Here is a 25,573-nt window from a genome sequence, read left to right as displayed (position 1 = left end):
CAGGATTTACTCAAGTAACATCTATTTCAAGAATGATTTTCCCAACTCTTGGGAGGCAAAGGCAGGTGGATTTCTGTGAGTTTCAGCCTAACCAGGGCTACACAGTGAGACCCTGTTAAGAATGACATCCTGAGCCGGGTGGCGGTGGTGCACCCCTTTAATCCCAGCACTTGGGAGGCAGAGGCAGGCGGATCTCTGTGAGTTCGAGGCCAGCCTGGTCTACAAGAGCTAGTTCCAGGACAGGCTCTAAAAAAGCTGCAGAGAAACCCTGTCTGGAAAAACCAAAAAAAGAAAAAAAAAAAAGAATGACATCCTGGCAACCCTACTTTACAATCCCCTCATTTTATCTTTACAAAGGCTGCATCAACAGAAGCTGGTGGACGAGGAGCTAAGGCGCTATAAACAGTGGGCACTGTCTAGGTTGCTGCACCTGGCCTGACCCTAAGCCAAGCCCCAGTAACAGGTGTCGGCAGTTCAGGAAGGTGGAGTGGCAGCTAGGTAAGGAGCCAGAACACTGGCTTCAGTACTCGGCCTGCCATCACCTGGTTACTCACATTTCATTGTCCCTAGTACCTATCACAGAGCATGTCTTAGCAGGCTCTGAGGGCAAGGGTATTAGAGGTGACTCTGAGTTCATGGCTTTGGCCTGCTACTGAAAGGCTGAGGCAGTGTCTCTGGACATCAGTGTGAGGCCAAAGAAGGGTGACTGAGGCTGGGTGTGGCCCATCAACCCACATGTGATTTAGGGAGAGGGAAAGGCCTTGAATATCAAACAAGGATATCAGCAAAAAAGAAAATAGGAGCCATTGAAGGGTCTCGACTAGAGGGATGTGGTGAGCACAGGAGCTAGCATTGTGAGGTCCCCTTCTGATGAAGCTGTGTGTCACTGTCCTGAGCTCTGTGCAATTGATGAAGATGCAGACAGAGATGAGGTGGGCTATGGGAGTACACATCGTAAAAGACCCAGTGTGTCCCCACTACCCAAGCTTCACACTCCGATTGTTGAGACTCGAGATTCACAACTGCACCTTTTGGACTTTGTTACTCCAAGACAGCATTGCAGCTGCCTGGGGCCTGGCCTCCAATACCCACTCTTCACTTAGTCCCTTTTGTACCTGTCTGCAGCTCTTCTACCCCACCACCTCTCCATCCACTAAGGTCCCCTGCTTAAACTTGGAAAACTCAGGGCTAGAGAGATGGCTCAGTGGTTAAGAGCACTGTGTGTTCTTCCAGAGGACCCTAGTTCAATTCCCAGCACCAATATGGCAACTTACGACTGCCTGTAACTCCAGTTCCCAAGGATCCCATACCCCTCACACAGATGCATGCTGGCAAAACATCAGTGTACATAAAATAAAAATAGGGCTGGAGAGATGGCTCAGAGGTTAAGAACACTGCCTCCTCTTCCAGAGGTCCTGAGTTTAATTCCCAGCAACCACATGGCGGCTCACAAATATAATGAGATCTGGTGCCCTCTTCTGGTCTGGTGGCATACATGCAGACAGACCACTGTATACATAATAAATAAATAAATCTTAAATAAAAATAAATAATTTAATTAAAAAAATAAACTTGGAAAACTCAAACTAAGTCACTCTTGTAGAGGACTCCCAGCAGGATAATACTCCTCCCTAACAGCTTTGAGCCTTCAGCAAGGGAGCAAGCATACAAGTAGCTCATTAAATAAGAGTTGGACCTGGTAGCAGAGGCCTCTGATCTCGGCATCACAGGAGACTGAGGGAATCAAAAGCTCAAGGCCTGCATTGGAAACTTACTGAGATCCTATTACCTAACTGAAAGTTAAAATAGAAGTTGGACATGGCAGTCTACAGTGAGGCAGGAGGATTACCCAAGTTTCACACTATCTCCAAACTAAGATAAAAAAAAATGAGGTTGAGGCTGTAGCTCTGTAGAACAGCACTCATGTAATGTGGGTTCAATCACCAGTACTTCAAAATAATAAAAATAATAACCCCCAACACTTGAAAGGCAGAGGCAAGTGGATCTCTGAGTTTTAGCTATATAGTGAAGACCCTGTCTAAAAACAAAAAACCCTGAAGCCAGGTCTAGGTATAGGCCCCAGCACTTAGGAAGTTAGGGCAGGACAATCTTAGCAAATTCAAGGCTTATCTGAGGACCTTGTCTCAAAAGTTAACTCAGAATACTGAACAGTAAGCATGAGACATCAGATTAATGTTCCCCTTCAGAGGAACTGGCTGAGGTTTTAAGCATCTTTATATTGATGGAGCCAGGTGTGGTGATAGGAAGGGCACAACTTCCAGGCCAACCTGGGCTACATAGTGAGATCTTGTCTCAAGATGCTAGGGAGATGGCTCAGAGGTTAAGAGCACTAGTTGCTCTTCCTGAGGTCCTGAGTTCAATTCCCAGCAACCACATGGTGGCTCACAACTATCTGTAGTGAGATCTGGTGCCCTCTACTGGCCGGCAATTATACATGCAGATAGAATACTGTATACACAATAAATAAATCCTTTAAAAAAAAAACTTGTCTCAAAAACAAAGCAAGGGGCTGGCGAGATAGAAGACCTGAGTTCAGTCCCCAGATCTTTTATTTTTAAAAAGCCAGGTGAGGTTGAGCTCTCAGTGGTAGGGAGGTAGAGACAGGAGGATTCCTGGGGCTTCTTGGTCAGCCAAAAAAGCCTCAGCAAGTTCCAGGTCTTTGAGACATTGTCTTTAAGAACAAAACAAATTAAATTAGTACCTGAGGTTGCCCTCTGGCCAATACACACAACGCACAGACGGTAATGTATTTTTTGCCTTTGTTCTTGGAGTCCAAGGCTTGTCCACTGCAAGCATGTCTGCTGCAACTCATGCCTTTAGTTGTGGGAGTCTGTTATTGTTACGGGGTGGGGAGGGTGGGGAGGCTGCAACACAGGACTGAGAGCAGGGATTATTCCTCCCAGACTGGCTCCCTCTCTAAGGGGACACTGAAACCACACTGCATGTAACAAACCTCTCCAAAGAGTCCCAGGGCCGCTGGGTTCAGGTTGCTGGCCCCAAGGCACCCAGGCCTCTGCTGAAGCCACTAGGGAGACCCACAGAAAAGACTGCCTGGAGGCCAGATCTGCACTCCTGCCAGCAGAGATGCTTTTTTGGCCACACCCCAGCACCCAGCAGGGATCTGGCAGTCAGGCACTCAGACCCTGGCCACCAGCCTTGGCTTCACACCTACTAAAGCTTCCAGAATGAAGCTCCTTTAAGGGCCCTGCCTCCCCAGCTGCGTCCCCAGTCTTCTTCCTTCCCCCTGGTCTCGGCATCCCTTGGTTGGCTTCCCTTGGTTAGCTGGAGTTGAGCATGCCTGCCACCCAGAACTTGTGGTTCCCACATGTGAGACAGGTGCCACCCGTTGTGTGCTCTTGTGGTACCATGCCCCTTCATGTGAAGCATCACTTAAGGTATCCCCATGAGTTACTTCTCAGCCTTGTCCTGTAGGAGTCCCCCTGCCCTGTTATGGCTGCTAGGACTCTTGAATATGCTGTTAAGAGACAGTGGTGAGGACAGGCTATCTTGGCAGGTTCTGGCATGAGATAGGTGCACTCAGGAATTCAGTCAAGCAGGCTGTTTGTAACACTGAGAAGACTCTGTACGGTGAAGCCGAGCTTGGACCTTGTCTGTCCTCTTTCCCAGGCAGAGCTCAGGAGGCAGGATCTGGGGTGCAGCCTTGAACTGAGAGCAGTGAAAAAGCTCCCTCTGCCCATGAGGCAGGCAGCTTCAGCTGGGTACCAACTGCAGCTTTCTTCCCTGAGTTTCACGTCAAGGTGGCCAGGAAGACAGACAGACAGACAGAGGCAATACCACAGGTAAACACCAACTTTATTGCCTCTGTGCTGGGTTCCTAGACTTGGACTCAGATCTCTGGGGGCAACAGGCAACTCTAGGCCCAAATTATTGCTACTCTGCAAGGTCTTCTTGGGGCTTCTCATAGTGCCCTGAGCATGGGTGGGGCAGAACATGCAAATGATATGCAAATGACATGCAAACCAACCCAGGATACTCCAGAGGTCTCTGATACAACAAATTGATGCTAGAAATTCTAGTTTTGACCCAGAAGAGTGATAGACATCCTGGGTTTCTACACTACAGACTGAGTTGGCCTAGCCTCAGGGGTCAAGGTTCCAGGGTTTGAGGGGGTCCCTGAGCATCAGCCCTGGTTCTGCCGCTGGTTGAGGAAGAACAGAAACCTAATCCCAAAACAACAAACAGAAAGCAGGACACTCCTAGGCAGCCAGAGAGGGAAGGGATCAGCCTGGGTCACACAGGCTTCCCCAGTCAGGCAGAAGCTCAGGTGCTTGGAAGCTACAAACAGCAAAATAAATAAGCAGGCAACCCAGTCCCTGATCCCTGTGCTAAGCCCCTCTACCAGCTGATCAGGCCCTTAGCCTGAGAACAGGCAGGCTTCTTGGTCTTAGTGTAGAGTTGACCCATGCAGAAGGCTCTAGAGTGATGGGCCGTGCTGCAGAGTCACCAGCTTAAGCAGACCCGACTCAGTTATTATTCATAATCCACCAGGAGGCTGTGGGTGAGAGGTTGGGCGGTCAGGAGCTGGGGGAGGGCTGCCCCTCCTGGTCCCAGAGCTGTTTGAAGCACAGGCACAACACACCTGGGAAGAGCACAGTGGTGAGAGAGTCCGGGGCCTGCAGGTGGTCAATGAGAGTACGTTGGAAGGCCTTGCTGCAGGGCGACTGCTGGTGCCTGGGAGGGCCGTGGAATAGACAGAGTCTGCAGCCATTTGCTCTGAGGTCAGTGCTCTGCTCTCCTTACCCAAGATTAGTCCTGCTGCCTGGACTCAAGCACCAGCCCTTCCTCTACTGGTTCTAGCCTCCAGTTTCCCCCTTGGTAAAATGGGAACGAGGTACCCACATCACTAGACTACTGCCAGCACAGGGACATACACTGACAACAGTGTACATTCACGGAGTGCCTACGCTGCACCTGGCATTGTCCTGAGTTCTTTGAGTTTGTTTTATAGGGTCTTGTTATATAGTCCAGGCTGGCCTTAAATCATTGATCCTCCTGCCTCTGCCTTCCAAGTGCTGGGAGTTTAGGTTTGTGCCACCATGGCCAACTTGTGTTAACTCTCTGTTGTTTTTGTTTTCTGTTTGTTTTGAAACAGGGCTTTGCTGTGTAGCCCAGGCTAGCCTTGAACTCCGAGCTCTCTACCTTTGCCTTCAGTGTTGATATAACAGGCATACACTCAATACCTAATTTGCATTCATTCTTTACGCATCGTCTCATCTGGGACCCAGATGTGTTAGGTAAGTTATCTGAAGTCACACAGCCAGAGAACAGGAAGGTAGGACTTGGACCTAGTCAGAACCCCTCCAGAAGCTATAGTCAGCGTCAGGTGTTAAACCACCACTCACCTTCTCCAGGAGGCTTCATCCTGCCAGAATTCATAGAGGGTGAAGGCAGCATGGTCTAGCATCTTCTGGGCAGACACACTGCAGAGCCAGAGGTAGCTAGGCTGGACCAGGGCTATGACCACCACTGACTACCTGACAAGGGTCTCATGGGAGCCCTGCCCAGATTACCTAGCTCACCACCCCTCCCCACCTCAAACATCCCACTAGCTAGCCAGCGACTCACTGTAGACAATGGCTCTGGGCCCCTGTGAAGTTCATATAGCAGCACAGGGCACGGTGAAAATCCTGCAGGGCATCCTCTGCCACCTGGACCTGTCTCTGCGCCACAAGGATGTGCTGGCAAGAGAGCAGCTAGTCATTGGGGTCAGCTAGGCTCAGAGTATGACCTCACCCTTCCTAATATGGTTCGGATCTGCACCCTGTGGGGTCAGGTTCCCACAACCGACAGGACCTCCCCGCATCTCTGACTTCATCCTCCAAGCCACTGACCCTGTCTGCGGTACCACCTCCCGCTGTGCCCTCTCGCTTCCATTCCTACCTTAGGCCTGACTTTCAGAGATACAGATGAGAGAGCAGAAAACCTAAGGGGGTCATAGAGCAAGAACCAGAACCCAGCACCTGCCTACCAGGTCCGAGTAGACAGCCATTACCCTTCTTTCTGAGCACTCCTTCCCAAGCTCACCGAGTCAGGCCCCTTGGCAAGGTCCTCTTGCAGGGGTTCCAGACGGGGTGCCTGCAAAGGGCACAGAATGTAGGTCGAGGCTCACATGTATTGGCATGGGCAGGTCCTCAAGGGGCACCAGCCACCCAGCCACTTACCTTGCATTCAAGCTGGTCTATGAGCTCCTGGAGGCGATTGACCTGCAGCCGCCACTGCAGTTCAGCCTCTGAAGTCCACCCTGATAGGGGGACCAGGAGGATATCAGCCAGGGGCCCCCGAAGCTGGGAGTCCTCTCTGGGTAAACTGGGAACAATGGCGGAGCAAACCCTTAAGAGAATAGGAGATGGCACATCTTCCCTGGACCCTGTGTAGCCAGATCCTACCCTGCCATAAGCACACCTGTATCAGAGGATCCAGGAGACCAGGCTGGTGACCAGCTGCTCTTCAGGGCTCTGCGCCCTGCCCGCCGGCTGCTACGGGACCTACTCTGCACTTGCATGTGTTCTTCATTCAGCCTAGAAAGTAGAAGGTCAGCCTGCTATCCCCAGACTCACAATAGGGTCAAGCAAGACCAGAATTCTAGCACAGGACCAAGCTTAGGTGGGCAAGGCAGATCTGAATCCCAGTCCCCAAACCATCTATCCCTTCTGACCAGCTCATGGCCTCCCTGTCCAAGAGGTTGAGTAGACCATGGCATTGAGGAGTTTGGAATACAGGAACAGAAGGCACTCACACACCAGACCATGGGCCAACAGCTCGCTCACGTACCGTTGACCTCGGGCCTGGGCCTCCAGGGTGTCTGATGCCCCCTCCAGGGAGCTCTGCAGGGCTTGTAGTTGACTCACAGTCTCTCGAAGCAGGAACCGTGTGACAAACTGGTCCACCTTGGAGGCCTGCTCATACTCCTGTGGGCAGGGAGAGAAGTGTGGTTGAAGAAGGGGGCTTACCTTGCTTTGTGCCTATGTCTTCTTACTCACGGGAGTAGCAGGAGAAGTCGGGTTCAGGGATTGCAGGTCCAGCACAGGCAGTCACTCACTTTCTAGTTTGGTTTGGAGATAGGGTCTTTTTTAGCTCGGACTGGCCTTGAATTCATGATCCTCCTGCCTACACCTTCCCAGTGCTAGAGTTAAAGATGGGCACCAGTGTGCCCAGCTTCTGAGGGCCCCTTTCCTGGTCCAGACTGGGTTTTTTTCATCCTGGCAGGTACGGAGCTGCCTCATGAGGATCACAGCCCACGTACACTGCTTTTCCTGGCTCTCAACTTCTCTTCTCTGCTAATCTCATCTTTGCCACAGCCAGTGATGTCCTGGGCATAGCCAGGCAGGGTGAAGGTGCAGGGCAGTAAGGCCACTTTTACCCTTGGGCCTCTTACGGACCTGTTGTACCCCACTCACAGTCTGCGTGTGCTGTGTTTGTTTGCTCTTCCGTTATTCCATTCACCAGTTTCTGTAACCAACATTTGCTGCATGGATTTTTCTAGACGCTACATATACAAGACATCCAGGTCCCTGAAGAGACACACACACACTTGCCTGCACTGACCCCAGCACTACTGCCAGCCTTCCCTCAGTTCCCTGAAGGTAAGCAGAGACAGGCCTGCCCATGCCTCAGGCCCCTTGCCAACCATCTTGGGATACTCGCCCTCCTCAACTGCTTTCACCGTGTGCCTCCATCTCTCCCACAGGACTGAACTGAGGCTCCCCTCCGTTACTTGCTACAAAGGGCTGAGCCTAGTGCCCACAGTCGGAGTTCTCAATCTGAAAACGCCCCCACTGTTGTGGACCGTACTGTTAGTAATCTGCCCAGCTACATACCTGACCAGTCAGGATGCCCTGAGAAGCCCTCACCCCCACCACATACCCGAACCTAAGGTGGGAGTCCTGGGGAGCCATGGAGAGCCGTGCTCCACAGCAACATCTATCACGGGCTTTGCTTGCCTACCACCTGCCTTGGCTCAGCTGAGATGGTACCTTGTGGACCAGGCTTACAACAAAAGGGCTGGACTAGTGCCCGATTCCTGTCCTGAAGTCTGTGGGACCTGTTTCCGTGCCACCCTTTTCAGTAACTTCCTTTTGGAAGTATACGAGGACTGATGAATTTTCTGCTATTTGCAACCAAAAAAGCCTGGTTGGTAGAACCACCCACCCCATACCAGACTCATCCCAAGAATTTCATTTACCCGTCATAATTTGTAGTAACCGTAGTTGACTCTACTCCGTATCTGAGGCCTTGAGAGGTTGGTTGAACCTTGGCCAAGATTAAGCACCTAATTAGTGGCAGGCCAAGATTCAAATTTTCCCTCTGTGGACCTTTAAGCACCTTCTAAGCATTGTTTGTTTAAAGCACTAGCCCTGTTTTGCAGCTGGGAAGCTGAGCCCAGAAGAGGTCATGAAAATTAAATAGAGGCCAGATTCTCTGGGGCTGGGGCGGTCCAGGGGAAGAATGGAGCTTTGGTGTAATGAGGTCACTTGTGAGCTCACAATGCAGTTCACTTGGTGGGGCGGGGCCAAACGGGACCCCTGGGTAGAGGGCAGGGCTGAGGCAGCATGGGCAGTGGCCTCTAGTGACCAGTCCTACCATGGGAAACAGCAATTCCCACAAGAGGACCAAAGCACCCAGTCAGGCCAGCAAGGACAGGCCGCCTGACATGGACAAGGCCCGTCACAAGCAGTTCTTCAGCCACCTCAAGCGGAAGAAGCCAAGTGTGAGTAGGGAGGAGGCCCGATGGGATGCCCGGTGCTGGAGTCTGTGCCTTTAGACCCAGGGGCATGAAAGGGCTTAGAGAATCTGTGTAGAGGTGGAGAGTCTCTGAAGCCCACATAAGTGGTATAGGGGCCCCTAGAAGCAAGGGCAGAAAGTGGGGCTCTCTATCCAGGGGTGAGGCCAAAGGCATAGGTGTCGCTGGGGTCACAGACATGGATTATCCTTTACTCCTTCTCTCCAGCCCACAGCCTCACATCACATCACTTTCCCCTTCTTTCAATGGCGTGAAGCCCCTGACTCCGCCCGGGTGGGTGAGAACCTCCGCATCAAGGCTGGGAAAGTACGCAGTGGATGGGTCAAGGGTGGACGATGGGTTCCTGTGAGGAGGCAGGGTCCTGGGGTGCGGGGTGAACAGCCATGATGGCACCGTGGGGTTCGGGAGGTTGGGTCCTCCAGAGGCACGGGAGTGGCTTCAGGCCCTGCCCTGGCACGTTCTTCCCGTCACAACCCGCCCACCCCCAGACCAAGATCGTACTGCTTTTTCCGCTGGACAAGCGGCAGCAGCTGGCCGAGGCAGCACCGTGCCCATGTGCGCGGCCCGGGCGGCCGGTTGAGGATGCGCTCGGCGCCCCGACATGCTTCCCAGCGGTGGCGCCCATGCTGCGTGGCGCAGGCGACGGCGTGGACAGGCGCGAAGGCGCGCGCTCCGGGGAGATGAAAAGGATCCTGGTGCTGTTGCTGCAGCTGGAAGCACGGCTGCAGGAGGAAGGGCGTCGCGCGGCAGGCGGGCGAGGGGGCGGGGCCAAGGCCCAGCAGGGCTGGCAGCCGCTGTACGCGCATCTGCTGACCCACCACGAGGTCTGCAGCGAAGGCGACCCCCGCGAGGAGCAGCCGCGCAAGCGGCGCCGCTGCCCTCGCCCGCGGCCTTGAGTGCCTGGCACGACTCCCCCGCGCTAGGACTCCGCTCAATAAAGAGCACATAGCAACCTGGGCGTCTGCCACTTCTGTCTCTGCTGAGGCCCCTGGTGAGTAGGAATGAAGCAGAGCCATCACCACGACCAGGAGCTAGAGCTGCGTTTAACCTATCTTTGTGGCACAAAAGTTAGCTCGTGCCAGACCCACAGGCTCAAGGTGGGCTTGAGCAATCTGTACTTGGCTACGCTTGGGATAACCTGTTTTCACCAAAGGCTTGAGGTCTTCTAGAGTCCTCAACATTCAAAAATCCCTCATAGGCGGAGGGAGGGTCCCAGGCTAACAGACATCATACCAGGAAGAACAGCGAGGCTGGCCAGCCATGGTTGTGTGGAACTTCAGAGTCCACCTATGGCAAAACACTCAAGGAGAAGGGTTTGAGAGCTGGGCGGTGGTGGCGCACACCTTTAATCCCAGCACTCGGGAGGCAGAGGCAGGCGGCTCTCTCTGAGTTCGAGACCAGCCTAGTCTACAAGAGTTAGTTCTAGGACAGGCTTCAAAGCTACAGAGAAACTCTGTCTCGAAAAACAAAACACAAAAGAAGGGCTTGAGCCTCTCTGGTCTCACTCCTGCCTGCGAGTGATCAGTAACTCCCAAGCTTTCAATTCCCCAGATTTTCAGGTCAAAGCACTTTTCTCCCAAGGTACCAAGTTTCATCCTCTACCCCACATGTAGCCAAAAGCTTCTTCCAAACGGCGAATCTAAGGCAGTTCATTTCCCCTGCTCTTAGCTCCCACTCTTTCTCCACTATCCCCACTAAAGCCCAAGGCTAAAATTGGGCCGTGCTCGACCAGCTCCCCAGCCTGTCTGCCCTCAGTTCCTGCCGCCTGCTTTTTCCGTACTGTCGTGTCACCAGTAGGCTTCAAAGTCAGCCTTATCCTCGTATCATTCCTGAGAGAAGCGGCACGCTAGGGGAGAAGCCAGCTGCTGGCTTCCTTGGATCCCACACCCAGCTTCCAGAACAGATCCTAAAGCTACCATCTCCAGTTGCAGGCAGCTGGGGTAATACCAGCACTCAAGAGGATGAGGCAGGAGGATCTTGAGCTCAGTACAACAGATTGATTCAGGAAACAAAAATTCTGAGTTGCCTTTCCTGCCACACACTGATGACTGACTCAGAAGGCCTCTCTTGGGACCAGAGGTAGCAGGATGAAGGTCTCAGTCCACTGGAATCATGAGTTGTGGGCTAGGGATGCACTATTGTCAGTGTCCACAGACTGTGAACATGCCGAAAACATGTGACCCACACACAGCATAGTACCTATTGAGGGTTAATTGCCCAGTCACACGGTTCTCAGCATCTGTGCACTTGCCCCAAGTTGGCTCTATCACCCCCTTCTCCAGGACTGTAATTGGGAACTTTAAGAGACCTTACCAGTTAACCACAACCCTATGGTCACATCCTGTTCCTAAGACTTTTTCCACCCTTGTGATCCAGAAAACATCCAATATCCATATAGTCCTTATTTTAACTCAAGTGCATCTGAATCTTCTATTTATAACCAAAATGATCCTAAAGAGAATAGCCTATCCAGGAGGGAGGCTCGTGGTTACCTTTGGAGGAAGAAACACTACAAAGATTTGGGTTTGCTTAGGTGGTTATATGAGCCTCAGAACTGGAGGGGTCAGACTAGACCTCCATGTGGCTATGAGGTTGAGCACAAGGAAGTAGGAAGTTCTCATTGTAACTAGATATACGGTCGAGAGCTTTCTCTTTAGAACTGTGGTCGGAGTACGCAGAGACTCCAAGCGTTTGGGAAAAGAATCGGCTGTGCTGGTCAGCCAGGCCCCTATTGTGAGCTCCCAAATGGCTTCCATCAGCCCTGTGCAGGAGGAAGGGGGTGGGGATTGCACTGCCAGACTGAGGTCACAATGAGCCCAATCTAAGTTCCTTTCTTCTCTAACCATTCCTTCCCACCTCCACAGCGAGGTAACTCTCTAGTCAAGCTAGGTGACGTGCCGTGACTCTAGGACCCTAAGGAGGCATTAAATACTAACAGCAGGGCCACATCCCAGCTTTGGGGTGGAGCCAAAAAAGGAACCGCTGCCCAGAGGCGGGACCCCGTAGCCAAAGGTGGAGCTGAGAACTGAGGGCTGGCTATTGCCCAGAAGGCCCACAGGGCTTCGGGGCACACTGAGCCCAGAAGGTGGCGTCGGTGCCCAGGACCCGCCGCGTCCACAGGCTCCCTTCTTTGGATCACGTTGCGGTGGTGGTAGACCAAGGTTCGGGCTTCACTAAGGCGGGCTTCGCCGGGGAGCTCCAGCCGCGCATTGTGCTGAAGAGCTCAAGTCTGATGCCAAGTTGGGACCGGCCAGTGCTGCCCGGAACACCGGGCTGCGAGCTGGCGGGCGGCGTGGCGCGTGCGCACCCTATCAAGCACGGCGTGGTGGTGGACTGGGACGCACTGGAGGGACTGTGGGAGCGTCTAATGGTGGGAGGCCTGCAGGTCCGCCCCGAGCAGTGGCCTGTGCTCGTGAGCGACTCGCCATCAGCACCACCGGAGGGCCGAGAAAAGATCGCCGAGCTGCTGTTCGAGGCCCTGACAGTGCCCGCGTGCCACATGGCCAGCACAGCGCTGCTGGCACTCTGCTCCACCGGAGCGTTCAGTGGGCTGGCTGTGGAGGCCGGCGCAGGCGTGTGCCACGCCACACCCGTCTACGCAGGTCACTCGTGGCACAAGGCCACCTTCCGTCTGAACGTGGCAGGTAGCACCCTATCGCGCTACTTTCGAGACCTGTTGGTGGCTGCGTGCCCTGATCTTCAGCTGCAGGCTCTGCCCCGCAAGACCGTTACAAGGCTCAAGAAGCGCTGCTGCTATGTGTCCCTAGATTTCCAGGGTGATATCTGTGACCCTGCCCGCCACCAGAGGGCCTGCTTTTGCCTGAGCAATGGCTGCTACGTGTACCTCGGCAGCGAGCGCTTCCGCTGCCCCGAACCCCTCTTCCAGCCAAGTCTCCTAGGCCATCCTGAGCCAGGACTGCCCACATTGGCCTTCCAGGCACTGCAAAAGATTCCCTCAACACTGCGGACACGCCTGGCCAATACGGTTGTGCTGGCTGGTGGTTCCACCCTTTTCCCGGGCTTTGTGGAGCGCATGAACCTGGAGCTAGAGGCACAGTGCCGGAGGCATGGGTACCCGGCCCTGCGGCCCTGTCTGGTGGCTCAGCCTGGGCGGGGCACAGCTGTGTGGACTGGAGGTTCCATGATGGCCTCCCTGAACTCTTTTCAGTGCCGTTGGATGACTCGGGCCATGTACGAGGAGTATGGCCCTTTTCTGGTGCGAGAAGTGTTCAATTGAGTTTTATATGGACGCAGAATGGCTGGTGACACCAGGGGCACTGCAGGAACAGAGGCGGCAACTCTGGCCTAGCGTGGAGAACCAGATAAACAGATTGAAGTGTTCGCAGCTGGCAGGGTTATATGTGGGTGGACTGCCCTTTTCCCTTTCTGGGCTAACCCTGACCCTCATTTTGCTTTCATTTGAAAACCCAAACACCACCTGTTTAGAGAATGTCAGTCCAGCAGGGCCAGGCTCAAAGAACACTTGAGAAAAACTCTTAATATGAGGGACCTAGAAGCCCTGCCCCTCACTTGAAGCTCTCAGCGTTCCCTTTTCTGTAGAAAGTGGGGTTGTGGGGGGGCAGTGACTAGCATGTGCAAAGCCTTAGGGGTCTGTCCTCAAGTACCAAAAAAAGCATAGTTGGGTAAAGCCCCAGGCCTACTCAACCCACCTCCAGAAGAGCCATGGACATGGGGAAAGGGAGAGTTTTTCCTCTATGACGACAAGATCTCAGCTATATGCTCAGGCTGGGTTCCATCTCAAGCTTTCCAGCCTCTTCCAAGTGCTGGGGTTAGAAGTATGAACCGCCACCAGGCAGTGGAGGTGCACACTTTTAATCCCAGAATTCAGGAGGCAGAGGCAGGCAGATCTCTGTGAGTTCAAAGCCAGCCTGGTCTACAGAGCAAGTTCCAGGACAGTCAAGGAAAATCATCTCCAAAAAGAAAAAAGTGTAAGCTACCACCTAGCTTAACACATAAAGGGGGTGATTTTTTTTTTTATTTTGGTTTGTTTTGGTTTTGATCACTAAGGGTCTGGAGCCCTGGCTGTCAACACTTGTCTACACAGGTTATAATATAGGCCAACAAACAGGTACACATATATATAGAAGCCTGCCTTCTCACAGGTTAGGCCCTGCTTCATAGGCTCCATGTACATGTGGACATGTATGACTTCATACCCTACATCCTAGCCCATGCCTGCTAGGTCCTGGCTTGACAGCCCCCAGCAATTACATCAGGTCAACAAAAACCTACTATGTTGCCTGAATTGTTTTGGGTACTGGGAATAGAGCAAAGAACAAAACACTAGCTCTCTGCCTCTTCCTCCCCCAACAGGGTCTAACTCTAGCCAGGCTGGCCTGAAACTGACAGCAAATCTTCTTCCCTCTGTCTCCTGAGTATTGAGATTACAGGTGTGAGCCACCATGACCCACTTAATTCTTCATTATCACCTCTGGCTTTTAGATGATGAAACAGGATCACGGAGTAAAGGGCAGTTATTAAGTGGGAATACCCGAGTCTGAATCCCAGCTCCGTTTCCACAGCCCTGAGCTATGACAGGGAAGAGTCCCACTGCACCGAGCCATCATTGCAGGTTCCCCACGCGCTCTTCCCTGCACTTACCAGCTTTGTGGTGTCCATGGCAGTGAGCACCGCACGGTTCAGTGACTCCAGTGCTGCCAACACCGGCCGGTAGATGCCCAGGTGTTTGGAGAAATAGTCTGTAGGTAGAAAAGGTGCTCCAGCCGCACCATCTCTCCAGCCTGGAACTCCTCAGCTGCCCCAGGCTTCCTACCCGATTGTACCCTCACCACACCCACCTGCCCAGGGGCTGGGACACAAGGGCCAGCACAGGCCTCTACTCACCACACAGTTTCTCTGTTTCTAAATTGCTGTGAGGGAAAGAGAAAACATTCTTCAGACTCTTAGAACCTGGGCCTGTGAACTGAACGTAGGTGCCAGTGTCCCCATCCCGTTTACTCAGCCTGGCATGGCATCTGTTTGGTAGGGGAGGGGCATAGGCACTTCAAAGGGGTCAGTCCAAGCCTCTGAAGCCTTGAATGCTGATCTAGTCTGGGACATACACACTAAGGAGAAGAGGAAGGGAGGGGAGGGAAGCAACTCTGCATGTTCATGGCATGTGTGTCCCCAAGTGAAGAGGCAGGGAAGGAGTGTACACTTGAAGCAGATGTGTGCATGTGGACACGTGGGAAGATGTGTATTCCTGCACCTGCATGCACAGGCGGAGGCAGGCAGGACCCAGCTGTCCTCAGACATCCTCTGCATGGGAATGAAAGCGCTGAGCACGGGTGGTGAGTCAAGCCTAGTTATTCTGGGGTCCCAGCTGGAAGCAGTGTAGCAACAAGGCTGGAGCTGAAGAGGGTGTAGGTGGGTGGATAAAGTTGGCGCTGGGCCCTGACGTCTTTCCCCACCCCCTGGCCTCCAGAAGGAGCCGTGACAGCAGGGGACACAGTAGGTTGGGACAACCTGGCCAGGTTGGACTCACTCGGTGAGATGCCCATCGATTCCGCTGAACAGTTCCCGCAGCTCCACTGAGCTGAGAACCCCATCAGCAAAGTAATTCTGGAATTCTTCAAAGGAGAGCTTCCCATCGTCTGGGGAGACGCAGGGTATGGAGTTGGTATCCTTGAGTCCTGGCTGCATCCTGCCCCCAAATCCAGGTTCCCCAAAGGTCTGGCAGCATTCACAATCACTCAGCCAGATAGCCTAGGGTTCTGACCTTAGTGGTGGCCCTGACTGTTTTGGACAAAAGGATAAGAGTACCCAAAAGTATATGCTGAAGGAGACATCTTGTACAGGATACATTTGGTAGGGACTCGGTATCTGTCAAATGGAGGTATGAGAGAACAGCCTGGGACGCACCAGAGCGTGGCTTAGGACTTAGGGCCACAGTCCCTGATCCCATAAACTAGCCTTGCTCCAGGGTCACAGAGGAGGAGGCGAAGCCTTCTGACAGACTCTACAAAGCAGCAGACTGGCTCGGGTGAGAATGAGCTTCCTGGCATAGGGGGATGGAAGCAGAGGCAGAGAACAGAACAAGATGGTTCAAGATGATGGGGTTTGGTCTGAGTGATAAGCAAAGACTGGGAGGGCCTGGGCCTCTGCCACAGAATGCACTAGAGCATGTGTCTTAAATCAATCTGACGAGGCTCATAAAAGGACAAGCACTTGGGGACACCAGGAAGCTGAAACACAGGAACCTGCAGCCCCAGGGGGAAAGAAAAAAGTGAAGGCTGAATGGGGCGCTCCACCACCTCATCCAGGGAGCCTAGGGTGATCTGGGTCTCAGAGCCACTAACTAAAGGGTTAGACAACTGATGTCCTCCTCTGAGCCTCTGTTCCTTCCCTGTGAAATGGAGTGAGGAATTCCCACCTCACAAGCTGTTTACGGGCTTTACAAGATCTTACACAAGCACCCATCGCAGAGCTAAAGTACTGCTTAACATAAGCCCCCAGCTCCACCCTCAGGTCAAAGCATATTTCTCTGTTCCCTGTTCTGCACACCATCTGTTCTCCAGGCAGTGTCCCTTGCTTGATCTCTCACTTGGGAGTCTCAAGACTTCACTCTAGGCTATAACTCCCTAGCTCACCTACCACCCCACTCCCCCCGCCCCACCCCAACGCACACATAGGCTGTGGGACCAGAGGGGAAGAAGCCACACTCACCATTCTTGTCTGCTCTGCGGAAAACCTAAGGGCCAAAGGGAAATAAGAGAGTGCTGTGAGTGGAGCCAGAGAGGTAGGAGTCCCCTCCCAAGCCAATGGGGGCCCAGCTGGACAGCCAGCTCCCCTGCATCGCCTTCCTCCTGCTTAGGGCAGTACTGCGGGAGTCTCCAGCAAGGGAGCACAGGAAGATCCGCACAGCAAGCCCTAAGGCTGACTCCCTCCTGTTACAGAGCGACTTCACGGTGGGTGGGTGTTCCAGGCCAGCTCTCTGTACCTCCACTTCCCACAGCTGGAGTCTAGCCTGAGTTCCCTCTGATGGATCAGCCTTTGGCATGGTCCCAGCTTGAGGAAGCTTGAACAGATGGCCCAAGATCCGTCCTGAGGAGCCGTGAAAGCCTCACCAGACCTGCACCCTGGCCCTTCTGCACGCCCTCCTATCGTCCATTCTCCATCCACCCTCACTGAGTAGGCTTCTCCTGTGCCTGTCGAAGACTGGCAGCCACTGGCTAGCCCTCTGTGGGTGCTTTGGTTTTCCCACTAGTAGTGAGGGAGTAGCCTGAGTTTAACCCTTTCAGAACTGGGGAAGAGGCCATCTCAAAGGCTGGGATCTGTGCATACGCGTTTGCGTGAGGAGCAAGGAAGACGGCAAGGGTCAGCAGACTTTGTTTGCAGAGACAGTGATGAAGCGGACAGCAGCATTCTCCAGTGCCTGCCCTACGAGGAACCAGTCCTCCAAAGCAGCTTAGCAAAGGGCATCAAGTTCATGGCCTGGACAGAACCCTCTAGGCCAGGGTCCTGGAAGCTAAACTCTTGCACCCTGGGTCACTGGTCTAAACAACCAATGTAACCCTCAGGCTGCCTCAGAGAAGGCCCACTGCTAGACTGGGGTCACACAGCACTTCAGTGTGGCCTAGCTGGGGTCTTTGGGATGGGCTGGGACAGGAGAGCTAAGCTTGGAATGAAGACACGTTCGTCTAAATCCTAGTGTGCCCCCTGACTCCATCTGTGATCTGGAATGTATCTCCTTAGGCCTGAAGGACTATGGTCAAGGTGCTGAGTCACTAGGGCATTGGGGAGGGGGCACGACAGCCTCTCCCACTGGCAAGGACCTCTGGAGTAGGGGCAGGAGAGGGCCAGGACCAGCTGAGCATATCAGTGAGAGGTTAAAAAAAAAAGGAGGGGGAGGGGATAGGGGGCTTAGAGCAGTGGCTGAGGCAGTGAGGATGCTCTAAAGCCATATAAGGGGGTTTTAATGCCACCTGCTGCCCATGAGAGGAGTCCCTTACCAACTGCAGGACTCTGCCACCCTCGGGTGAGGCCTGAGGCTTCTGGGGCAGGACAGAGATTCCTTCTAGGTCCAGGCTACCAAGTCCCATCAGCCCAGCAGGTTGGTGATGGCTACTGTGACTGGGTGTTTAGAGCCCCAGCCCCACTGGGCACATTTTTTGGGGTGGAGGACAGTAACACTATTGCGGAGACAAGGAGAGACGCGGAGCGGCACAGTGTAAGGAACACAAAGACAGAGGTATGAGAACAGCAGGGTCACAGACAATCTGGGAGGGGGACCGAAGCATAACCAACAGGATGTGGAGGGAGAGACAGGACCACGAAAGACCGAGACCTGGGGAGCCCTGTGCCCGCCCACCGGTGCCCTACTCACATCCTGGAAAAGCGCGTGTCCCGCGGCAGGCGCGGGGTGTCGCGGCGGCTGGGGTGCGGGTGGCCGGAGCAAGCATACAGCGAGCAACCCTGCGCACGCCATGGCTCGGAGGCTCGCAAGGCTGCGGGTTGCGGTTCCCAGACCGCCTAGGTTGGCTGGGGGCGGGGCGTGCGCCCATTGGTCCAAGCGCGGCCCCGCCCCATCTGGCCTCGGTTTCCCTGCCTGGAAGAAGCTTCCAAAAGGGGTGGGGTAAGGCGCCATCCCATGGGTCACTAGCAACGACAGACTGCCAGTTCTTCAGGACCAGCAGCTCCAGTCTGGTGTGGGCAGGAGTCTTAACAGGTCAAGCCCACAAGCTCTTATCTCTGGGTATCTGAGGATAATAGGTGCCCCTCAAGATTGTAGATGCTCTGCTCAAAGGACTTCCATTTAAGAATTAACATGTCATGGATTCCCAAGTCACAATTCTCCCGGATCTCAGCCCCAGCACCTCTTCCAGGAAACTTTGGGTGTTCTCACTTGTAAGACAGGCCTAGAGGGAGGAACACATGCTGCAAGTACACACACACACACACACACACACGCACGCGCGCGCGCGCGCTCGCACACATGCAAAAGCATCTGACACAATAGTTTACCGTGTTGTTGCCATCTTTACTAATGCTCAGGAAGGTCCGGAAGGCGCACAGCAAGCCGACTCTTAACACTCCCTTTTTTGCACTTAGGAAATATGCGTGGCTTCTTACTAGTCACTGGGTCAGTTTTCTTCCTCTCAAGTGGTCACATATGAGAGGAACGTAATAGGAACAGGGAGTAAGTAATCCCTCCAACCCTAGCCTCACACCAGTGTGGAGTCCCAAACCCAGCCCTAACACCATCAAAATATTTATTAAAATCAAAGCAGGAGGGAACAGAACTGTCAAGAAACAAATCAAAGTGCAGATTGGAGGGTGAGGACAATGGAGGGGCACTCCAAACACAGGAGGAACCCCACACCCACCCTCCTGTCCACCGTCAGTGAAGGCCCTCACTCGCTTTTCCCACCTCAAATCCACACGAGTGCAGCTAGGGTGCTGGCACAACCTTCTGAAAGGGAACCACCTCCCCATCCATGGCTGTCAGTCTGTTTCCCGCCTCCCACTTTCCCAATAAATAAACTACTTGGGCCTCAGCTCCTTTGGGGTTGGGCAAAGAAAAAAAAAAAAGCTATTGGACGCTGCCCTTGCTTCAGAGTATAGGAAGTAGGGATATCAGCCCCATATCCCTCCCACCCTTCGCTTATTCCCCGGGCTTGTCAGAGGCCTCGATAAATAAATAAACGCTCCGTTAAAGCTTCGATCGGAAAACTTTTAAGCAGTGCTCTTGCTGCCCTGCAATCCCAGCCAGCCAAACTAGCTATCCCACCTGGCCTGGCTGACACAGGATTCTGGGAGCAGGCAGCCACCCTGGGCCTCACAGGGCCTTTGCAGCAAGGACACCAAAAGTGCAGTTAGAGCCCCACCCCCACCCCAACGCGCACACATGGATCCATGCACACATGTGGACACACCAGGATGTGTCTGCAGCACACATACAGATGTGTTCACCTTCATTCCCCGGTACACACACACATGCACACACACACGCACACACACAGAATACACTCCATGTACACCGCGCAGTGTGGGGTGTATATGAGCGTGCACATGCGCACACACACACCATACGAAATCCTTCCCCTTTTGGTCTGCTCATCTTGCAGCAGCCAAACCCCAGAGCTAGAAGCTACTGCACAGAGAAGAGGGTATGAATCGTGCTTTTCCAATGAGGCAGGAAGGATGGCCCAGGGCAGGAGGCTCCAAAGCTGCAGACAGGGTAGGTATCTCCAGATGCCCTGGCTCTGCAGGCTTCCGTCAAAAATCCAGAGGGGTCAGATCCCCAAAGTCACAGTCAAAGAGATCTCTGATGCCTTCACCCTCCTCAAGGCCAAAGTGGTAGTCAAGGGCCTCGTGGGGTGGGGAAAGGCTGATGAACTCCCCAGGGAGGAGCGCAGAGAAGTCTTCTCGACCATGCTCCAGGAGTGAGTCAGCAGCCACCAGCGGTGACAGATGGTCTTCCGTGGGGGTCCTCAGGCTGCCCATCCGTGACAATACTGGTTCTGGGGAAAGCAGGCATTACAGGTTAGAGCTGGCCCAGCAGCAAAGGGGCTGCTGCCATGACTGACTACCCAAACAGGGGATCAAAACCTGCCCCTACCTACCTTGCTCCAGGCCTAGCAGGGATTGGCTGGGATCCAAGGTCGGGGATGTGGAATGAGGTGATGGCAGAGGTCCTGCAGTGCCAGAGTCAGAGGTCCGGTCCTCCCCAGATGACGTCTCTGGGCATGGGGTCCTCCCAGGGCTGATGCCCCCTGAACTCTCCTCAGGGCACAGGAAAACATCGATGGGGCCTTGTTTGCTCTTAAGAGAGACCTGAAATGTCTGCACGGAGGCAGCAGGCAGGGTAAACTGAGGTCCAGGTGGCCATCAGCCCAGCCCACCCTGTCTTGGTCAGGCCTGGGGTCCCGAATCTCACCTCTGCAGAGTCCACAGCTTGTAGTTGGGTCTCAGGAGGGGCCTTGATCACTATGACCATCTGCTCTGCAGGGTCCGCTATGCTCCGAAGGTCCTGGCAGGTCACATAGGCCAGGGTTGGGGGAGTCAAGGACCATTTGACCTTTGAGGAACCCGGGACTCACCCCTATCTAGTTTCACCCCTATCTAGTCACTCCTGTTTTTACTCCTTCATCCCACAGCCTGGCACATAGTAGGTGCTCAGAGCCTCACTCCTAAGCTCAACTGCCACATTGGTACAGAGATCTATCTACCCATCCAGTTCTAAGCTAATGGCTGCCTGCAGTAATTCCACATAAAATGCTCAACAGGTCTCCAGGCTGGGAGATGGAGACTGGTTTTGACAATCTTGCTGTTAACCAATGGTATTTACTAAAGAGACACATACTCTAATGAAGTTTCTTTTAGTGAATTAAAAATAGTCCTAACTTTGAAGCTACAATCAGGTACTAAATCAATGACTAAGAAAAGGCTTGTCATTACTGGTACTACCTTTTCTCTCTGATGACAGGGTCTCACTGTGTAGTCCAGTGGTCCGTGATTATCTTTATTGACAGCCTCACTACATAGCCTTGATGGGCCTCATACCTGGTCCTGGGATTACAAGCACACACCATCACACTGGACATAGCTTTGTTTTGTTTTTGTTCTGAAAGGGTCTTATTGTGTATCCCTGGCTCGTCTGGAAATATGTAAATCAGGTTGGCACTGAGTTCAGACATCTACTTGCTTCTGCCTCCCAAATGCTGGGATTTTAAAGGCATGTGCCACCACACCCAGCCTGGACTTTTCTGTGTATGAGTTTTGATGTGTGTGTGCGCACCACGCATGTACCTGCTGCCTTCAGAGGTCGGAAGAGGGCATCAGATGCAGTAGGACTAGGGTTACAAACGGTTGTGAGCCACCATGTGGATGCAAGGAATTGAACTTGGGTCCTCTGCGAAAACAAAAGTACTCTTAAGTGCTGAGCCAACTCTCCAATTCTGGGCTTCTTTAAATATGTATTACTTATTTTTAAACTTATTACTTATATTGTGTCTTTGTGTACACGCACACACACGCCACAGGGGTATGTGTGCGCGCATGCATGCACATGTGCAGGTCAGAGGACAGCTTACAGGAGTCAGTTCCCTCCTTCCGTTGGGACTTAAACTCAGATGGTCAAGATTGGCCAAAAGCACCTTTACTCATCAAGCCATCTTCTCAGCCCTTTGTCCGTCTTTCTCTTTCTTTCTTTCTTTCTTTCTTTCTTTCTTTCTTTCTCTTTCTTTCTTCCTTCCTTTCTTTCTTTCTTTCTTTCTTTTCTCTCTTTCTTTCTTTCTTTTCTCTCTTTTTTGTTGCTGTTGTATTTCAAGACAGGGCTTCTGTGTGTAGCCCTGGCTGTCCTGGAACCTATTCTAGAAGACCAGGCTGGCCTCAAATTCACAGTGAGCACCTGCCCCTCGAGTGCTGGGGTTAAAGCTACGTGTCACCACCACCCAGCTGTTCTTTTTTAATATGTATAATTTTGGAAATGGTTACTATCCTCTTTTACAGATGAAACTTAAGCCCATAAAAGCCAAGTAACTTGTTCAGTGTGCTATGGCGAGTAAATGCAGAGGCAGGCATTGCTTCCAAAGCCAGAATCCTAGAATCCAGAGCCCTGGGTAACCTCTGTGTCTCAGCGTGGTGCCGCCACCGGCAAAGCCTGTCCTCCATGCCTCCTGCCAACTCAAGGATATCGCTGGCTGTCTGAGTCCTCAGAAAGCAGCTGCAGCTGTGTGGTACAGATGTGCATCAGGTGATCCAGCTGCTGCTCGCTCTCTTGCAGCTGTTGTAGGTCCTGGGTCAGGCTTTCAAGTCGCTTGCTGATCCCTACCATGGTGTGGCTGCCTCTGCGGGAAGCCAGAGAGACTTAGCAGCTGCCCTCAGGCTCCCATCCACCAGTCCTGGCACCCAAGGCAGTCTGCCGCCGCCAATGTTCTGTGAGAAGTGGGCGAGCTCTTTCCCCTCTCTGGTTCCGCTCCCCGGATCCCCAGCTCGGCTCCAAGTTAGACTGGCATGGGCTTAGTAAAATGCCTGGTCTGTCGGCAGATACCTACATAGCCCCAGCAAGGAGCCCAGAAAGAAAACAACAGCACACATATGCCACAGAATGACAACAAGGTAACACAGAATGAAGACTGATCCATCAAAAACCAAGACGGCAGATGTGCCACAGAGGCCAGTAGGACGCCTGGGGAGAGAGGGAAGCACAAGGGAGAAGTCGTAACAAAACTAAAACAGCTGTAACGCCGACCTCTGTGTGGACAGCAAAAGCTGAAATGATGGTTGTACAGTGGCCCAAAAATGGGCACTGGGAAAGGGAACAGGGAACCTTCACCGGGTGTGTGTGTGTGTGTGTGTGTGTGTGTGTTTACTAGATAGGATACCTTGTACAGCCATAGGGAGCTAGATCTGAGAGATCTGTATGTCCCTCCCCGTCTATCACCCAGGGAAGACACCTCTCCTCGGACATTGGTTTCCCAGTTGTTAGGAATGCAGGAAGTCACTGCAGGCCTGGCCTGGCTGCCACCAGCCCACCTGACTGGTCAGTACTTACAGCCATTGGATCTGATTCTTGGACTTCTTGGCAATGAGCTGGATGCCCTCAAGGACATTGGTGATGTCATAGATGCGCCGTTTCTGCACCTTCAGCACCTCAGCCGCCCAGTTCAGGTCAACAACACCGTCAGCTGAGCGGCTCAGCAGCTCCAAGAAGCGTTTGGTGGTCAGATTTAACGATGTCTCATAGCGTGACTTCTCCCCTGGAGATTTCACACCTGGGGGGCAGGGGTTAGGCTAGGCAGGGCTTCTCAAACACGCAGCCTGCCCCCAACAGTCCTGTCTCCCTAGCACTGCAGAGCGGCAAGATGAGCTGGAGGCAGAGGGCGCCTTCCTCTTAGTCAGGCCGAGCAGAAAGGCCCTGTGGCTGCTGTCTGCCAACCAAAGCATTCCTCTGTGGCTGGGGAACTCCCCACCTCCAAGGCCTGAGGAAGTCATGTCAGTCAGCCATTCCAGCTGCCTGCTGGGGCCCCCAGTCAATGAGCATGCCCACCCCCGAATCTGAGCCTGAGAAGCTAAAAGTCAACCAGCACCTTTCCCTGGGTGGCGGCCTCTGCCCCGGAATGGCCCGCTGCTCCCAGCCAGATACTGATGGTCAGTTTCCAGATCCAGCCTCCGTTTCACCTGTAGCAGAAACACAGAAAGAGGCCCAGTAACCAGGAGTGAGACCACACAAAAGGCTTAGCTAAGGGCTTGGCACTCCAGTCCTATTTTCTCTATAGGATGCCTAGGTATGCGAGCAGAGACAGATCCTAAGCATTCGGTTATCCTACCACACAAATCATTCAAGCGCAAGACTGAAGACTGAGTTCAAGTTTTAGGTTCAACAGGTGTTTATCATCGTATACCAGCCAAGAACAAGTCATCGCTGTGATGCTAGAGATTAAACGAGAGCCCTGCATACACTAACACAATCTACTATTTAGTTTTCTCAGTTCCTACAACTATTTAGCCCAGGCTGACCTCAAATTCACTGTGTAGCCAGGGATAACCCTGAACCACTCTTCTTCCTGCCTCTACCTCCCGAATAATGGGCTTACAGGCACACGCCACCAGGACTTGCTACTTCCGATACCTCTTTCAAAGACAAGTGCCAACTTCCTTCCTCTCAAATGCTAGCCAGAAGTGATAGTATCACTTCTGAGACCGGCCACTGAGGTCCCAGACCTTCTCCTACAAGGCAGAAAGGGGCAGGAGAAAAGCCCCAAAGATAAGCCCCGCTGGCCAAGAGCCGGGAGCTTCCTATTACAACCAGGCCCTTTTCTGTCTGCAGCAGGTTCCATCCCAGGCCAGAAGCACCAGCTGAATCTCCCTCAAGTCCTGGCCCACAGAGACCACAGAAGCCACCAAGGAAGGGTAATGTCCCTTGGGCAAATAAGGCACGTCTCTAATTTTTAACTCATTTGCGCATCTATAACCGTGGTGGCAGCTGATGCCTTTGGACCAGCAACACCACAATGGCTTCACTTTGCAGATTCAAGCAACCCATATTCAAGATCAGTGAGGAAGTGACAGAGCCACAGTTGCTACCCAGGTCTGTCTGAGAAGAACCCCAAGCTGCTACTCCCCATGCCCTCCAGTTCAGGCTAGACACACAGAGATGGAAAGGATCCTGAAATCCCTCCAACAGACAGGACACCCTAACTGGACCAGGCCTGCTGTCCTCTCACCAGCCACAGGCCTTTCTCAGCTGAACCCACTTTCAACCTGGCTCACCACCTGTCACCACCATTTGCCAAGAATGCTACCCACAGCCATTCTCTCTCTCTCATTCTCTCTCTCTCTCTCTCTCTCTCTCTCTCGCACACACACACACACACACGCACACGCACACACGGCGGTCCAGCTGTCCCTGTGCTGGTCTCCCTCCACATCTCTGCCTCGGCAAAGCCTTCCTCCTAAGAACTGAGGAGATGGACTTCTCCCAATCCCTGCCTCTCAGGCTTACCCTCTGCCGCCCTTCTCAAACCTGGAGCGCCCTCCAGCAGGACCCCTGTAACAATCACTTCAGAGAGAAGTTACCCTTCTGTCTGGACTGCCTCAAACCCAGCCTTTTCCCACTTCCAGGAAGTGCTGCAGAGCCGGCTGTCTTTCCTGCCTACCCCTCCACCTCAGTGTCGTTCCGCAATGTCAGTCAACAGGTGCTGACTAGACTTCCCACCCTCTCATGCTGCCACCCAAGTTCCATCCTGGAAGCCAAGGACTAGGACGGCACACGAGGAAGAGAGGAACGCGTGCAGGCAGACATGGCCGATGCTGTCTGTGCAGGGC

General features: G+C 53.2%; 5 protein-coding genes across 6 annotated transcripts in view; 3 read left to right on the top strand and 2 right to left on the bottom strand.

Annotated features, from left to right (window-relative positions):
- Positions 1 to 8,079, top strand: part of Cbfa2t2 (CBFA2/RUNX1 partner transcriptional co-repressor 2) — a 115,835-nt gene extending 107,756 nt beyond the window's left edge. The window contains exons 11-12 of the mRNA XM_038329952.1: positions 7,526 to 7,625; positions 7,730 to 8,079. Coding sequence (XP_038185880.1) covers positions 7,526 to 7,625; positions 7,730 to 7,740 — 111 coding nt within the window. The 3' untranslated portion in view covers positions 7,741 to 8,079. The remainder of the gene's footprint in view (positions 1 to 7,525; positions 7,626 to 7,729) is intronic.
- Necab3 (N-terminal EF-hand calcium binding protein 3) lies at positions 3,799 to 18,259 on the bottom strand. 2 transcript variants are annotated; one of them, XM_038329954.1, is made up of 13 exons: positions 18,129 to 18,259; positions 16,469 to 16,493; positions 15,288 to 15,396; positions 14,648 to 14,673; positions 14,405 to 14,502; positions 6,814 to 6,950; positions 6,445 to 6,560; positions 6,204 to 6,283; positions 6,067 to 6,117; positions 5,608 to 5,720; positions 5,385 to 5,462; positions 4,622 to 4,713; positions 3,799 to 4,534 (listed from the first exon to the last, which is right to left on the bottom strand). In XM_038329954.1, exons 1-13 carry the CDS (start codon positions 18,228 to 18,230, stop codon positions 4,506 to 4,508), a joined length of 1,056 nt encoding a protein of 351 aa, XP_038185882.1. In that variant the 5' UTR covers positions 18,231 to 18,259; the 3' UTR covers positions 3,799 to 4,505. The 2 variants fall into 2 exon arrangements, with proteins under 2 accessions (XP_038185882.1, XP_038185881.1); XM_038329953.1 differs by having other exon boundaries at positions 3,799 to 4,713.
- C5H20orf144 (chromosome 5 C20orf144 homolog) lies at positions 8,556 to 9,678 on the top strand. The gene is made up of 3 exons (XM_038329955.1): positions 8,556 to 8,749; positions 9,029 to 9,088; positions 9,271 to 9,678. Exons 1-3 carry the CDS (start codon positions 8,624 to 8,626, stop codon positions 9,676 to 9,678), a joined length of 594 nt encoding a protein of 197 aa, XP_038185883.1. The 5' UTR covers positions 8,556 to 8,623.
- Actl10 (actin like 10) lies at positions 11,528 to 13,045 on the top strand. Its single transcript, XM_042055052.1, has 2 exons — positions 11,528 to 11,561; positions 11,938 to 13,045. Exons 1-2 carry the CDS (start codon positions 11,528 to 11,530, stop codon positions 13,017 to 13,019), a joined length of 1,116 nt encoding a protein of 371 aa, XP_041910986.1. The 3' UTR covers positions 13,020 to 13,045.
- Positions 18,260 to 18,965: 706 nt separating the features above from the next.
- Positions 18,966 to 25,034, bottom strand: E2f1 (E2F transcription factor 1). Its single transcript, XM_042055124.1, has 7 exons — positions 25,019 to 25,034; positions 23,836 to 23,982; positions 23,301 to 23,520; positions 22,441 to 22,593; positions 20,682 to 20,796; positions 20,368 to 20,587; positions 18,966 to 20,265 (listed from the first exon to the last, which is right to left on the bottom strand). Exons 1-7 carry the CDS (start codon positions 25,032 to 25,034, stop codon positions 20,021 to 20,023), a joined length of 1,116 nt encoding a protein of 371 aa, XP_041911058.1. The 3' UTR covers positions 18,966 to 20,020.
- Between the last annotated feature and the right edge of the window lie 539 nt (positions 25,035 to 25,573).

Source organism: Arvicola amphibius, chromosome 5, assembly GCF_903992535.2.
Source record: "Arvicola amphibius chromosome 5, mArvAmp1.2, whole genome shotgun sequence".
NCBI lineage: Eukaryota > Metazoa > Chordata > Mammalia > Rodentia > Cricetidae > Arvicola > Arvicola amphibius.
Note: the sequence above shows the minus strand (reverse complement) of the source record. Positions and strands in the feature narration are given on the sequence as shown.

What these genes read in the sequence shown, in the direction of transcription:
- C5H20orf144 (XM_038329955.1), top strand. Translation starts at nt 8,624, where the DNA reads ATGGGAAACAGCAATTCCCACAAGAGGACCAAAGCACCCAGTCAGGCC. An exon ending in TCAAGCGGAAGAAGCCAAGT is followed by an intron (nt 8,750 to 9,028) that starts GTGAGTAGGGAG and finishes CCCTTCTTTCAA; the next exon opens with TGGCGTGAAGCCCCTGACTC. An exon ending in TCCGCATCAAGGCTGGGAAA is followed by an intron (nt 9,089 to 9,270) that starts GTACGCAGTGGA and finishes GCCCACCCCCAG; the next exon opens with ACCAAGATCGTACTGCTTTT.
- Actl10 (XM_042055052.1), top strand. Translation starts at nt 11,528, where the DNA reads ATGGCTTCCATCAGCCCTGTGCAGGAGGAAGGGG. An exon ending in CCCTGTGCAGGAGGAAGGGG is followed by an intron (nt 11,562 to 11,937) that starts GTGGGGATTGCA and finishes CGGTGGTGGTAG; the next exon opens with ACCAAGGTTCGGGCTTCACT.
- Necab3 (XM_038329953.1), bottom strand. Translation starts at nt 18,230, where the DNA reads ATGGCGTGCGCAGGGTTGCTCGCTGTATGCTTGCTCCGGCCACCCGCA. An exon ending in GCCCAGGCCCGAGGTCAACG is followed by an intron (nt 6,561 to 6,813) that starts GTACGTGAGCGA and finishes TCTACTTTCTAG; the next exon opens with GCTGAATGAAGAACACATGC. An exon ending in TCCTGGATCCTCTGATACAG is followed by an intron (nt 6,284 to 6,444) that starts GTGTGCTTATGG and finishes TCCCCCTATCAG; the next exon opens with GGTGGACTTCAGAGGCTGAA.
- E2f1 (XM_042055124.1), bottom strand. An exon ending in AAGAATCAGATCCAATGGCT is followed by an intron (nt 22,594 to 23,300) that starts GTAAGTACTGAC and finishes GGCTTCCCGCAG; the next exon opens with AGGCAGCCACACCATGGTAG. An exon ending in AAGCTGTGGACTCTGCAGAG is followed by an intron (nt 20,588 to 20,681) that starts GTGAGATTCGGG and finishes GCCTCCGTGCAG; the next exon opens with ACATTTCAGGTCTCTCTTAA.